We start from the raw sequence: 14071 nt of genomic DNA, 5'->3' as shown, positions 1-14071 counted from the left end.
TTTTTCATAAATAAAATAGTTTTGTGTTGCCACTCACTTTAATAATTATTTTTGCTTTTGATTTTATTCCTTGTCGCTTTTTCTAACAATTCTAACTTTTTATAATCATACAAGTTGCAATATGAGTTATTTCATAATCCCCTCAACTTTAGTTTATAGAAACAAGTTTGCAGTGTTAAAACTGTCAGGAGCATGGATTATTTTACTAAATCGCTTGATTATTTAACCACCAGCTGTTTAACAGAAGATGCTGCTTTTAGCATTTGGAACAAAGAAGATTTGAACTTTGCATGACGATTACTAAAAATTAATCAGAATCGCAAATTTTAATTCTATCTTCTTTCCCTAGTAATTGCCAAGAAATATTCTTAGATGTGATTGATGTGCTTCTATCAGCAACTATTACACATCTTGTTGATTTGGGCAACCATTCAAGAAAATCTTATATTTTATGATCAGTTGTTGATTCATCAAATTTGAGAACATCACAATTATGGGATGCCTAACGCAAGGAATATTTCTTTGTAGTCAAACACACAGATGTATTGTTTTAAAGGTTCCTCTGATCTTCTCATGCTATATGAACTGCTTTTATCGATCTGAACTTTCCATATTAGATTCTGTTCTTTTTGTACATTTTTGTTTGAAGAACTTAAATTTTTAGTTCTTGCTATTTGTGAAGCATTATTTATATTTTTTGACTCTAAATTTGATATTTTAGTTATTATTTGAAATGGACTTTAAAATAAGTTAATGCTTTGGTTGTTTTATATGTCTGCATATGATATTTATTTTTTACTTGTTAATTAGGAAACACTGAAATTTAAGTTGATTTTAATTTTTCACTTAAATTTAAAATGTTAATTAGTTTTGATTAAATCTGTTTTGTCAATGCATTAAGATGCTAACATGCTATAATATCTAGCTAAGTACAAAATGTTCACTGCAGAAAATATGTACTATGCTGCAAATATTTTTTTAGAAAAAAGAGTCTTTTAATATTATTTAAATTTTTTACGCAAACTGTATTACATTTTTCGTTTGAAACAATGATATTTCTTACCATCACTCTTTTATAAAAAAAAATATGTATTTCAATAAAATATGGAATGACTTTGTGTAGAGTAGTCATTATTTTTTTCTTTTTAATTTAGTTTTATATTGATATTGCTGTTTTGATTCTTTCTTGATCAATTTATGTTATTTTAAATTTGTTAGGTAATTCATTTAATAAATTTTTCATGTGTAACTTTATTTTTGGTATAATGAATGTTGCATAAAATACTAAGCAGATAGATGGAATTAAAAAATAAAAAAAACCTTCATATATCGCTGACTTAATGCTTTGAAGAAATTTTTTTAGGCTGATACTTTACTCCATACTTACTCTTTAATTCAAAATTTGCATTGAAAATGTGAGTATAAATACGTATAGTATCAAAGCCCCTAGCATCAAGAAACTGAAACAAATAAAAATGTGTTTAGTTGATTTTATTTTATGTATTCACTTAATATTTTTTTTTTAACGATGACTGCATAGTAGAGATGCTTTTACTCACTTTTAGAAGCTGGGCTTGAAAACTTTTAATCAGAGTGTAGAGTCTTAAGTAGTAATTGTCCTTTAACATATTTTACTTAAAGTCTGCTCGAGATAGATGAAAGCCAAAGTCCACAGTCTTGACATTTGAGCTTTCAAATCTAAGAAAAATATTCATTAAAATTTTTCTACTTCTACCCTGAAAGTCAAAAAGTAAAAAAAAACTAGAATTGGTGGAATTGTTAAATGTAATAAGCCAACAGACTGCCATGTTTCTTACCTATTTTTTACATATTAAAATTAAAAGCGCTTACTTAATTTGTTTATCTTGGAATTTAATACTTCTTAAATTATTATACTTAATAACTAATCCAAAGTTTTTATGCTTGTTTAATTTGAAAGTATATAAACACTTAATCATGAGCTTGAAATTTTCACACAACTAATAAATTTCAGAAGAAAATATCCCCAAAAATTGACATGTCAAACAATGGAGCAAATCAAAATGCCATAGCTAGGCTAGGAATTTTATCCAAATAAAGCAACCATACTCTTTTTATAAAAAAAAAAAAGTTAAATAAGTTACTTCTAAAAATATTCATTTTTGATTAATCAGTTTTAAATAAGAAATCAATCAAAATAAATTTGTTTTCCAATCTTGATTTTCTAATTTCATTTGATATAATTTTCTGGTGAAAAGAATTGCCTTGTAGCGCCAAGTAACAAACAATGAGCAGCTTTCTACTCGGAACGTGGTTGGACAGATTTCCAGCTTTTGAGTTGAAAACATCCGTCATTTAGTAGACTTTGATACCTAATACTTGAATATAAAAAGTTTTTCAGAGAAAGGCTTAAACAATAATTGTGATGAACATTGACTCTTAACATATGGTGATTTACTTTGCTGCAATTTTTTCTGTTGCTACAACCTAAAACTTTTTTGAAAAAATCATTTCCAAAATGTATTATTTATGTGCAAACAATATTATTCAATTCAGATTGTAAATTTAGTATTTTTTTAAATAATTTTTAAAACTCCTTCGAGAAATAATTTAAAAAAATTAAATAGAAAATCTAGCTAGAACCTTGCTAAAAAAAGAATAAATATATTAGTACAGTTATCTTTCTAAATAAATTTTCTATTTTGCATAATATTGTGAGCACAAATTTTACATGGACTGATGATGCGAAATTTTTTTTTTATATATAAAGCTTCCAGGGCAAGTCTAATAAAACTCAAAAAAATAATTTTTATTTTTCAGAAATTAATACTTTTGCAGCTTTGTTAGCCTTGAGTTATTGATTTGGTGTAATGGGATTTTTGTTATTTTAATTTTTAAATCAAAGAAAATTTATCTTAAATGATTCAAATTTCTTTATTCTTATAAGCCAGATATTTATTTTTGGTTGATGTTTTTAAAACTTAAAATATGTTTAGTTCTTCTCTATTTTTCAATTTCAATAGTGTTTGAACTGAAAATATCTGTCACATATTTTAAATTATTTGATTTAATATGAAGTGTTTTTAAAAATGTTTATAAATTTACAATAGTATAAAATTAGTTAACTTATTAAACATCACACTAATAATAAATTCTTTTCTGTTTTTTAATTTTTCTGTCTATTTAAAATATAGGCTGATTAAAATATTTAGTAATTTTTAAATTTTAAAAACGAACTATTTAAGAAATGTGTTGAACTACACAATTATAACATTTTATGTGTATATGTAGCAAGAACAAGCTGCTGTTAACACAGACGTCTGCAGTTTATGTGGAAAAAAAGTTTATCCGATGGAGAAAATGGAGACGAGTGGTATGCGAATCCATAAGAATTGCTTTCGCTGTGCCCATTGTTCCTGCATGTTGAGGTATGTTTCTCTTTTGATTTAGCTTTCGTTTGTCTGTTATTTTACATAATTAAGCTAGTTTTTGTATGAACTCTAAAGATATTCAAATATTAGTAACTTAATTTTGTTATAAAAAGTTATAGACCTCTTTCTCCCTTTCCTAAATGGCACCAAAGTAATCTAGTTTAAAATTAAACTGCAGTCAAACCCCGCTCTAGTGAACCTTTAAGGGACCAAAATTTCAGTTCACTATAACCGTTTCGAACACAATTTTAACTAATGGTTCCAAACTCCCCTCTTTTATTACACATTATTTAAATAAATGACCAATAAGAAATTAAATACAAGAATGACTGAAAAATAATACGTAATAACAAAAATATATTAACTTTAATTTTTTATTACGCTTCATCTTGCGTACAAAATTTTTTTTTTCATCTTTAGCTGATGAGCAATCCTCAACTTCAGATATGGAAACACTTACCGACTCTCTGATAATTTTTCCTGAATTTATCTTGTTCCGCTTTTTAAACCAGTCTAACCAGACATTCGAGTACATAAAAGTAGTCTCACCAAATCGTTTAGCGAACTCATCAGCTTTGATTTGAAGTGTTTGTCCAGATACAGGAAGATTGCGGCTTCTTCGAATACTGAACTAATTATGAAGCAAACAAGAAAAATGCTTATTGCTACATTTAATGCTATAATTAGTTTTAAAAATCGGTATATATATTTATTTTGAAGTAGAAATTTCAAAATTATTACAAAAAAAAAAAATTAAAGTAAATCTGCCAAAAACAGAAAAAGTGCATAATATCCAACTTCCTCTCTCTTTTCTACTTCACTATATCCAAAAATAAAATAACATTATACGTGCGTATCAAGCTACGGGAGGGAACATTTTGTTCTCTATATCTGGGAGTTCACTATAAACCGTGTTCACTATAGCAGGGTTTGACTGTATTTACATTAAATTGGGCAAATAAAATTTAATTTTTACTCAATTTGATTTATTTTATTAGTAAATAAATTATAATGTTGCTTGTGGAGAATCACTAACCTTAATTCTGCTTTTCATAAAAGATCTAACTGAATATATCTTTTAAATGAAAAGATTTGACTTACTGAAACCTTTTGAGAGATCCTTTTTGTATCAATTGCCAAGTTTATTTGTAAATCAGGCAATAACTTTACTTTTTAAATTTTAGGAAGAGCAGTTGCAGTAAATTAAAACATATAATATTAATTACTTTATGTCAGACTTTTTCTTATATACACAGAAAATCTTTATTAAACAACCTAGTGTAGTTAAATCTACCATCTAATTATACTATAAATACATAGGAGCCTGTAGTATGATAATATTACATTTAATTTGATGAAAATATTTCAAAAAATACTTACATTTTGTTTCAATGTTTTTCAAACGCTATTCTTAAAGGTTATGCATTATTTGAATGGCCTCCTAAAACTAAAAAAGTACATGCTAAATGACATTTCGGGAATAAGCAAATTTTTAGGTTCAACAACGTGTTGTATATAGATGTTCTAGGTGACAATATAAGTATCAATCCTTTCCTGATCTCTGTTAACAAATTTCAACATGCTATTATGGCCTAAGGGGATTTATTGTCAATCAAAACTCTTTAAAACTTTCCCACTAGCTAGAACGCTCAAATTTCAACTGGAGCTTTGTATCTGAAGACAATACAAGTTACAATTTTTCCCTTAATAGGGCTAGCAAAATGAATCTCAATTTTATAGTATATTGAAATTTTGACCGCTTACTGACCTAAGCTAACAGGCGTATAGCTAAGAAAGAATTAGATTAACTGAAACTTTCAAAAGCTATGTTTTTGAAGTGGATTGAGAAAGAAAGTAATTCTATTTTTGGCCCACCTAAAAATACCAGAAGAGCATTATTTTCGTAATTCATTTCACCAAAATGCCTCTTTAACATCTTTCATATTTTGCAGGACAAAAATAGAATTATTTCCTTTTAAGTTAACTTAAAAATTGTAGTTTTTAAAAATTTTATTTCACTTTCCATATACACTGAAGAGCCAAAAAAGGCTGGTTAATTTGTCTAATCATATAGGGCCCCGGTGTGCTTGCAGCAGTGACATAGTGTGAATTTAACTAATGCCTGAAAGTATGCTAGATTTCAATTTACATTGCGAATTGTACAGGGCGCACCATTAATCCATTGAAGTGTGAGGGGAAGATATCTTATGATCAGCACAGTGCAAGGCATCAAAGATAAGGTCAATAATACTTATGTCTGAAATTTGGTTACCAGTGAAAGTATCTAAAATCAGAAGAGGTAGTTCCTTGAGCCACTCGGTAGAAATATGCCTCTCCGTAGAAAATAGGTCGCATTGTCCCACTGTAATTTTGCCAGAATGCATATTGGACATGAAGGCTGCACATACCCCATGACTTGATAGTCTTCACCAGCTTAAACATTCTCCTGTTGACATGTTCATGAAAAGATTTTCTTCATACCCTTAAATGTCTATCAACCCAATGCAATAGCAAATAAGACTTATCAGACCAGGCAATGTGTTTTCAGTCATCATCAGTTTGATAGTACTGTTGGTGGGTCCAGACAAGGCTTAAAATTTTCTATCACCCAGTTAACCAGTTAATAGTGGGGGAGGGGGGATAAGTTTGTGATATTATATTGAAAGATTATGAGATTTGCCCTCTTATCAATATTATCTAGCACAACATTTGTAAATAATAGTTATTTATTGCAAGCTCTTTATTCTAAATAGAATAAAAAGAAAATGTCATAAATTCCTAATTAATATAAACTGAGAGTTTTCCTATCTCCATTAATTTCATGGAAGAAAAACTTTTTCTTCCATATTTATGCCGAAAACCTGCTAGAACATTAGCTATAGTGTGACAATGACTATATAGCTGGGATTGTTTTCCTTTAATTAACATGAATAATTAAATTATATTTTTTTAGGCTAGAAAATTATACCAAAAGTGGACGAAATCTTTACTGCACACCACATTTTAAGCAACTGTTTATATCTAGAGGAAATTATGATGAAGGGTTTGGCCGTGAACAGCATAAAGAGAAATGGAATCGTAGTTGTAATAATACACCTGTTCCAAGAGACTTGCAAGAAAATGATGATTTGGAACTATCTAATGGTGATGTTCAGTGTCTGGAGCAAACAGTATAGCCAACTAATACACCATGAACAAATTAAGTGTTATTACTTTTTACCACACAAAGCAGGAAAAATGTACCAATTGTAATTACTGAATTAGCAAGCATTTGTGTTTGGACTGGAGTATTTTATACTACCATTTTGTGACATTTAGCTTTAATGTGCATGTGAAAACATTGCTTAAATTTTTATTATGTCGTTTTTACCCTTATTTGTGCAATTCTGAAATCAATGTTTTTGTTGAAATTTCTTCCTCAATGCATTTATATTTTTTTGTCAGCATGCAAACAAATGTTCGTTTATTTTACAGTCACATTGTGTAATGTTACCATCATTGGAAATAAGTTTAATTTTTCAAATAATATCTGCAACAATGCTCTGTAAATTATATTTGTGAATGTGATCAAAAAGCTGTTGCAGATAAACTGAAAAATATTCAGAATCCTAATTATGAAACTGCACATCTTGTTGCTATTGTTGTACTTAAATTTTGTGTGCTTTGTACAGCCTGATTTTTTTTCTACAATTTTATAAGAAAGCATGGCATTAATTTTGTGCCCTTTTTCTATGATTTTTATTGTGCTATGTGTGTGATGTCTTATTTCATAAAGTTTTGGGATGGATATGGTGCTTATACCACATTGATAGTTTTTGATTTTAAAATTAATTTAGCTTTTTGATTTTATTTTCCTGTTACATAAATTGTTAAAGTCTAAATAATTTGAGTCAAAAATTTAGTGTCTATGCTTATCTGGGCTGTCAAAATTTTGTTTTTTTTCTCTTCACAATATTGACTTTACAAGAAATTTTAAAATGGTAGGATTTCCCAATATGTTACATTAAATCTATTAATTTAGTTTATCTATTAAATTAAAGCATTGTCAAAAGTGTTAGAATTATGTGCATTTAAATTTATTCATTCTTTTGTAACATATTTTTTATTACCAAATCACAAATTTTAATGACATTTTTATGTTGACTTATTTATATTTTTTTGTTTAAAGCTAGCACAATGCAATAAAACAGCCCTTTTAAATATAGAAAATAATTTCTTTCTCAGATAAAAAGCTATATTTGAAACTTATTGTTGATGTAAATTAGTTTAATGAAAATTTTTATTAGGGTATTTGAATGTTGATAGATTGAAAAATGTTTCAAAGTTAAATTTTGATTTATTTTTTTATTTTTACTGATGTTGAAAAGTTATATTAGTCTTCAATAATATATAGGTGCTACTATAAGTAATTTCAGGCTTCATTAAATTGATTAATAATTTTGGTTTGCATAATTATCAATTTGATAAAATAATTATGTATAATTCTAATATGACTGCATATTCATTTGTTCATAGTTCCCATTTTCTTATTCAAACTTAAGGCATCTTTTTATTTTTAATTATTATTGATACATAGCAAAAAAATTTTATATCATAATTATCTTTCAAGTGAAACATTTAGTTTGAGAAAAATTTCTTGCTCTTAAAGATAATTTGAAGGAAGTATGTGTATTATGACATAATAATAATACATATATATATTAGCTTGAGTACTAACTTGAATATAGTTATGGTTTTGAGCACCTCTATCATAATTTGTAGACTAAAGACTCTATCATAATTTGTAGCCTATTGATTTCAGCATTAGATGTTTACAATGCTAGTTTGCCTGTTAATTGCAAAATAATATAAACACATAATTTATATAGCTTTTATGTTGATGCTCCGAGTATTCATTTTATTTGTTGAAATTTCATATCATTGTACAATTGTATATGTTGTGTAGATTTGTGTTTTACTTTCTAATTTTAAAGAATTAGTAGAGCACCACTGAAAAAATATGCCAAAGAAGAATGACTGTGGGTAAATTTTGTTAAAGGAAATATGGCAAATCCAATACATAAAAATTTTATAATTTATCATAATTATATGTTCTAAATAACTCTTTAGGAAAACATTTTTATTCTATGCTTTTTAAAATTATAAATATATTAAAATTTTTCTAATTAAAAAATTTTTCAAAATTACAATGTAAATATTAATTTTGGCATTTTCCTTAGGAAAAAGTATTAGATTCTTATATTATTACTTCTACTATTACAAATTTACTGAATAATTGTTGTAACTTGTTACAAACATTTAATGATCTGAATATTATTTTGGAGTTAATGATAACTCTTCATTATAAATTTTTAAATTGGATTTTGGCAAACTAAAAAGAAATAATTATCAAGAGTGTCCATCACAAATTTTTTTACTTTCCTAAATTGCTAACTGTATTAGTGAATGCAATAAACTTGTTATGATTCTTGTTAAAAATAATTATCCAGTGTTACTATTTCAGTGTACAAGTTATGTGTGTGAGAAACAACATATTAGTGTTGAACTGATGTTAAAGCTAGAAACCTCATGCTGATCAAAAATTTTAAAAATTCATATCACGTGTACTAAATTTTATAATTTTTACAGTACAATTTAAGCAATTTCTTAATAAACTGTATTGCATACTGATAAAAAGTATGCATTGGAAAAATAATTTATAGAAAAGTCTTTCAAATTGATCGATGGAATTACCTGTGCAAACTAAAAATCTTTACTAATGAACTCTGTGTTTGTCAGATGTATTTGTCATGTGCAATCTTCCCTTCAGAAGAACAAACATTTTTATTTATAGTAATGCATTTAAATATTTCTATTTTTATAATAATATGTTGCTCTTAAGGAAAAGGATGCAAACTTAGTTTATTAAATATTAAAATCTCAAAAGACTGAAATATTCAGTTAACATTTATGGATTTGAATAAATTTAAAATCATAATAGTTTTGTTCATAAAAATATGTTGTAATTGTAGCTTAATATTTTACTAGTGTTCATATTAATGTTCAGTAAAATTTTTTATTAGTATGAATGTAAAATCACCAATTAATTTATCAGTATTAAATATTGACCTAAAATGGAAAATAAGGAGACAGAGACAAATAAAGTAATCCATTATTTTGAATAAATTTTAATCATGTAATTTGACTGCAATTTGGTGCATTTATATTAAAGATTATTTTGTAGTTACTTCTATCAATGTTTCATAAATTTTATAATATTCAAGATGATTATAGATTACTTATTCAATATTTTCCTCGATTTCTCTTAATATCAACATGATTTCTTTAAAAAATTTTGATTGTGTTTTAATAGTTTATGAGAATGAAAACTTTACATGCAATATGAAATGGATTCAGGACTAAGCAACCAGTACAATACATATATGCAACTTTACTTAGTAAATACTGTATTTCAAAATGTTAATCCTTTTACCACAGTTATCTTCACAGAAATTTTGTGACAGGTGCTTTTGTAATTATGTGATTGTCCTATTTTCTTGTCTTCCTCATTGTAGAAGCCAATGTGTGTATTATATCATAACTTCTTACAGGCACTCTTTACAGTGATTGTTTTTTTCCCTGAATGATGGTTCCTGTTGAGTACTGTTTCATGCCTTTCAGGAAAGAGTGTTTAACGTGCCTGTAAAGAAAATAGTGTTCCTTTTTATTTTCGTTTTTGTAAAATTTTAAATAAATGTAAATTATAAAATTTATGAGTGAAATACTGCTTAATTTATTAAAATTATTTAAATGAAGCTGATTTTTCATTCAAAATGATGTAATATGGCAGAACTTTTTTCAGCTAAATATTTATTTATTACAAATGCCTAGAAGATTGGCTATGACGCCATTAGTTCTCTGGCCTTCCAATATCTGTACATTACAATTTAAAAACAAAGATTCAGAACACGAGTCAAGATGTTGATGTTGTCTTCACTAAGAACAAAAAGGAGAATCACAAAGCCCAAACCGATACAAATACACGGACATATTGTCATGGCCTGTTGTAAGGCGGAAAATTGCCACAGCTGCTTTTCTAGGAAAATCTGGAATCTGCAGTTTATCCTTAAACAGAGGGGCCCATGGCTTACCAGCAGAGTCACATAATACTTTTTGCCTTTTCCTGGTGTTATATCTTCTTTTTATCAGGAAGGAGTTTTACTGAATGAAAAGAGAGGCTTTTCAAAGGTTTCTGGAGGACCTCTGCCCCCTTTTTGGCTAAAAAGTCGACAGTCTCGTTTCTAGGAATCCCACAGTGGGCTGGGATCCACTCTAAGGAAATAGAGATGGACATTACCAGTTCTCTGCACTCCAGAATACGGGTATTATCTGTATACTGTCTATTTGCAAGAGATTGCAGCGCAGACGTGGAGTCTGACAAAATAACCACACTACTTGTCAGCTAAATAACTTAAAGTAGATTTCATGATTCTTAGTAGATATACAAAGAAAAACTTTTTTTATCAACCAACGCAATAAGAAAATTTAGAAATTGAAATCTTTTTCACATTTTTTGTTTGATATTTTACTACTAGTAAAAAAGAATTGTATATTACTTAAACCTTACCTTCTGGCAATAATTGAACTAAAACGCTTATTTGAACTACTGGTAACTGTCACAAAACCAAGTAAAGCACTTACTAAAATTAAACAAATAATTTTATTTTATAATCGTCGTTGAACAGCCGACCCAATTTTTGGGTTAACGACTAATAATGTTCAACTCCGTAGCCTTGTAACCTCTAATCCAGAAGACAAGGGAACTCCTGGACCAAGTATTTGTAGAAATTTGCCTTCGTTTAGGACTTTTTAATGGAACTAACCAGCATTTGCGTTGCATGGAAAGGGAAACCACGAAAACCTCCCATTTGAATCGGATCATGAGTTAGAGTATAATATTTATCTACCGTACCCTTGTAATTTTGAACCCAATACAGAAGCCAAGCGAACTCCTGGATCAAGTATTGGGAGTATTTTGATGAAACTAACCCGCATTTGCGTCACATGAAGAGGAAAAGCTCCCACGGTTAGCCTGGCTGCTGGGGGGACTCACGATCAACCACTAAGGATATTTTACCTCAGCACTGTGGTCATTACAAACCGGATGCGGAATTCGTATTGACTAGCCATTGCTGGAATTCGAACACGGTTTCACCTCATTGGGAGGGCGAATGCTTTATCCCCTGAGCCATCACGGCTCAAACAAATAATTTGAGGAAAAACAGATAATTTTTCAGCGTTTCCTGTAGCAGTGACACATAAATAGCAAAATTCACATTATAAAGTGATCAGATTTAGCCTCAGAATATGCTTATTGTGCCACAGAATGTAGAATGAATACAGACTGGGAGAATTCATTCCTTTAAAGAAACGGATAACCAAATCAATTTTTTTTGTGCAATATAGAAGATGCTATCGCTTTTTTCAAAACACTTCCAGTGGATTGAGGAACTATAACTTAACTGTATGTACAAAGTTTAATTTGAAACAAAACATTTTAAAAGGCGAAACTAAGTAGCCAGCCTTAAATATTAGGGCACCAACGGTTAGCGGGAATTTATAGACTAGTATGTAAAGTAAAAGCAAAACTTATTATTGCGGAAAGAAATAGAACAACTATAAACATTCAAGATATTGCCTCGCACATGGTAAAAAATTTATTGTAAAAGTTTCACATTTGTATCACTTAATTCAGATTTCATTAGTATTAATTGAAAAGGGGGTATTTTATGCATGTATCTACACTTTTTACTGACAGGTGCCACAGCCGACCCAATTGCATTATAGGCAAAGGTGGAATTATAGTTTCTGTGGCAATCAGAATTTTGATGATGTTCGGGCCAATAAGATGTCCCTTAAAAAAGGAGCATAATTACTGGGGGAGGAACAAAAAATTTTGATTTAATTAAAAAGAAAATAATGTGATAAATATTTTTAAAAACTTAACTCTATTTCTGATAAAATTAAATAAATGTAGACAGAATTTAGTTTTAAAATAATAAGGTAAATTGAAAACAAAATATTCTTTTTTTTTTCTAAAATGTTGTTGTTGTAGTTAATTTACGTCGCACTAGAGCTGCACAATGGGCTATTGGCGACGGTCTGGGAAACATCCCTGAGGATGATCCGAAGATTATCGTTTTTCTTTGATTTTCTAACCATTTACTTATATCAAAGTAGTCATTACGAATGGAAAATTTCGTTTCATTTTGACGACTCCTTCCTTCTTGGTGCGCTAATTTTTTTGTCCATGTATTTGTGACATTATTCAAGAGTACGGTGATCTTAATACAGCTCTCCCGGCTCCTCATAAAACAGCAATGAATCAACTAGTGGCATCTGTTCATCGAATTCCATTACAGCTATAATTCTGGTGGGGGAGTATTGTAGTGTGTCTACCACTACAAAAATATAATTCCAATTCACTAGTATATACGCGAGATTCATATCGCGAGAAGTCCGATATTACGATACCTTCAAAACATTAATATTTAAGATACAAAACTTCGTTCCGCTATAGCGGCAAAAGTTCGTTTGAGGAAAATGCATTTTTCTGTTATTAAACTTAAGAAAATTATACAAAAGAGGATAAAAAGAAGTTTTCATTTATGTCTGATATTAATATAAAGAGTGAACATCATTTCACCTCATTTTCCTCTTCCAATCATAATCTTTTTAGTTATCAAAGCGATATATATATATATATATGAGGATAACCACCAGCTAAATTATCTTCTTGTATAAAAATGAAAAAATCTTTTGCTATTATCAGCAATATTGACATATACTTCAAATGAATGTACAGTGTGCAATAAAATAAATGGACCCACCGGAATAACTTTTGATCTAAAGGACCGATCTTCATGTTCTAGGACTCATTCTTATTAATTTGATAGGGTAGACGTCAACTATACTAATTATTTAATGCAAACTGTATTTTAAGTTAAGAAATATGACTCAAAAACGTACTTACTCTGATACCTTTTTTCGACGAATTTGGTTTCTGATCCCTAAAATATAGTAATCGCAATCTGAAAATATTGTTTTAATAGTTTGTTCAGGAGCGCGGTTTAAAGTTTGGAACCTTTAAAGTTAACTTTAGTTTTTCTGTATTTCACTTTATCCCAAAAATTGAAAACATTTTGCATACAATTATAAAATTCGTTTTTCTAAAGATAATTTGCCCCGCAGTGGGTTGATCGAAAGGACACGGTTCCCAGTAGAATACCGAAGTCAAGCATCACTGGCTGCTGTCAGTAACAGGGTGGGTGACCACTTAGATCAGCTTGCGTAGGGACCGAGGGTGCACCGTATCGGTCCTCATTAAACTGTTCCACCGTAAAGTGCTCGACTTCGTGCAAAGGTCGTCGGACTACCAAGACAGAGGATCAAAATTGTTATGACATTACTTCGGATCATTCTTAGGGATGTTTCTCAGGCCATCGCCAATAGCCTAGCTCTAGTGCGATGTAAATAAAGTAACTACCTAAAGATAATTTCATACAAAATATAACTTTTAGTAAATATATATTATTTTATTTAATGATCGAGAAACTTTAAAAATGTAAGGTGCACAATTTTTCCATCATTTGAAAGAATGCCGTTTTAAATGGCAAAATCGG

General features: G+C 29.0%; 1 protein-coding gene across 15 annotated transcripts in view; it reads left to right on the top strand.

Moving 5' to 3' along the window:
• LOC107453494 (uncharacterized) overlaps positions 1-10162 on the top strand; it is a 115143-nt gene extending 104981 nt beyond the window's left edge. For 11 of the 15 annotated variants that reach the window (XM_071188441.2, XM_043047111.3, XM_043047110.3 and 8 more), the window contains 2 exons: positions 3271-3407; positions 6364-10162. In XM_071188441.2, coding sequence (XP_071044542.1) covers positions 3271-3407; positions 6364-6586 — 360 coding nt within the window. In that variant the 3' untranslated portion in view covers positions 6587-10162. Of the gene's footprint in view, positions 1-152; positions 1119-3270; positions 3408-6363 lie in introns of those variants that run through there. The other 4 variants (XM_071188443.2, XM_071188442.2, XM_043047113.3 and 1 more) reach the window with 2 other exon arrangements.
• The last annotated feature ends 3909 nt before the right edge of the window (positions 10163-14071 follow it).

Source organism: Parasteatoda tepidariorum, chromosome 12 (assembly GCF_982258835.1).
Source record: "Parasteatoda tepidariorum strain Cologne lab strain chromosome 12, Ptep-v5.0, whole genome shotgun sequence".
NCBI lineage: Eukaryota > Metazoa > Arthropoda > Arachnida > Araneae > Theridiidae > Parasteatoda > Parasteatoda tepidariorum.
The sequence above is the reverse complement of the archived record's forward strand: the minus strand, read 5'-3'. Positions and strand labels throughout refer to the sequence as shown.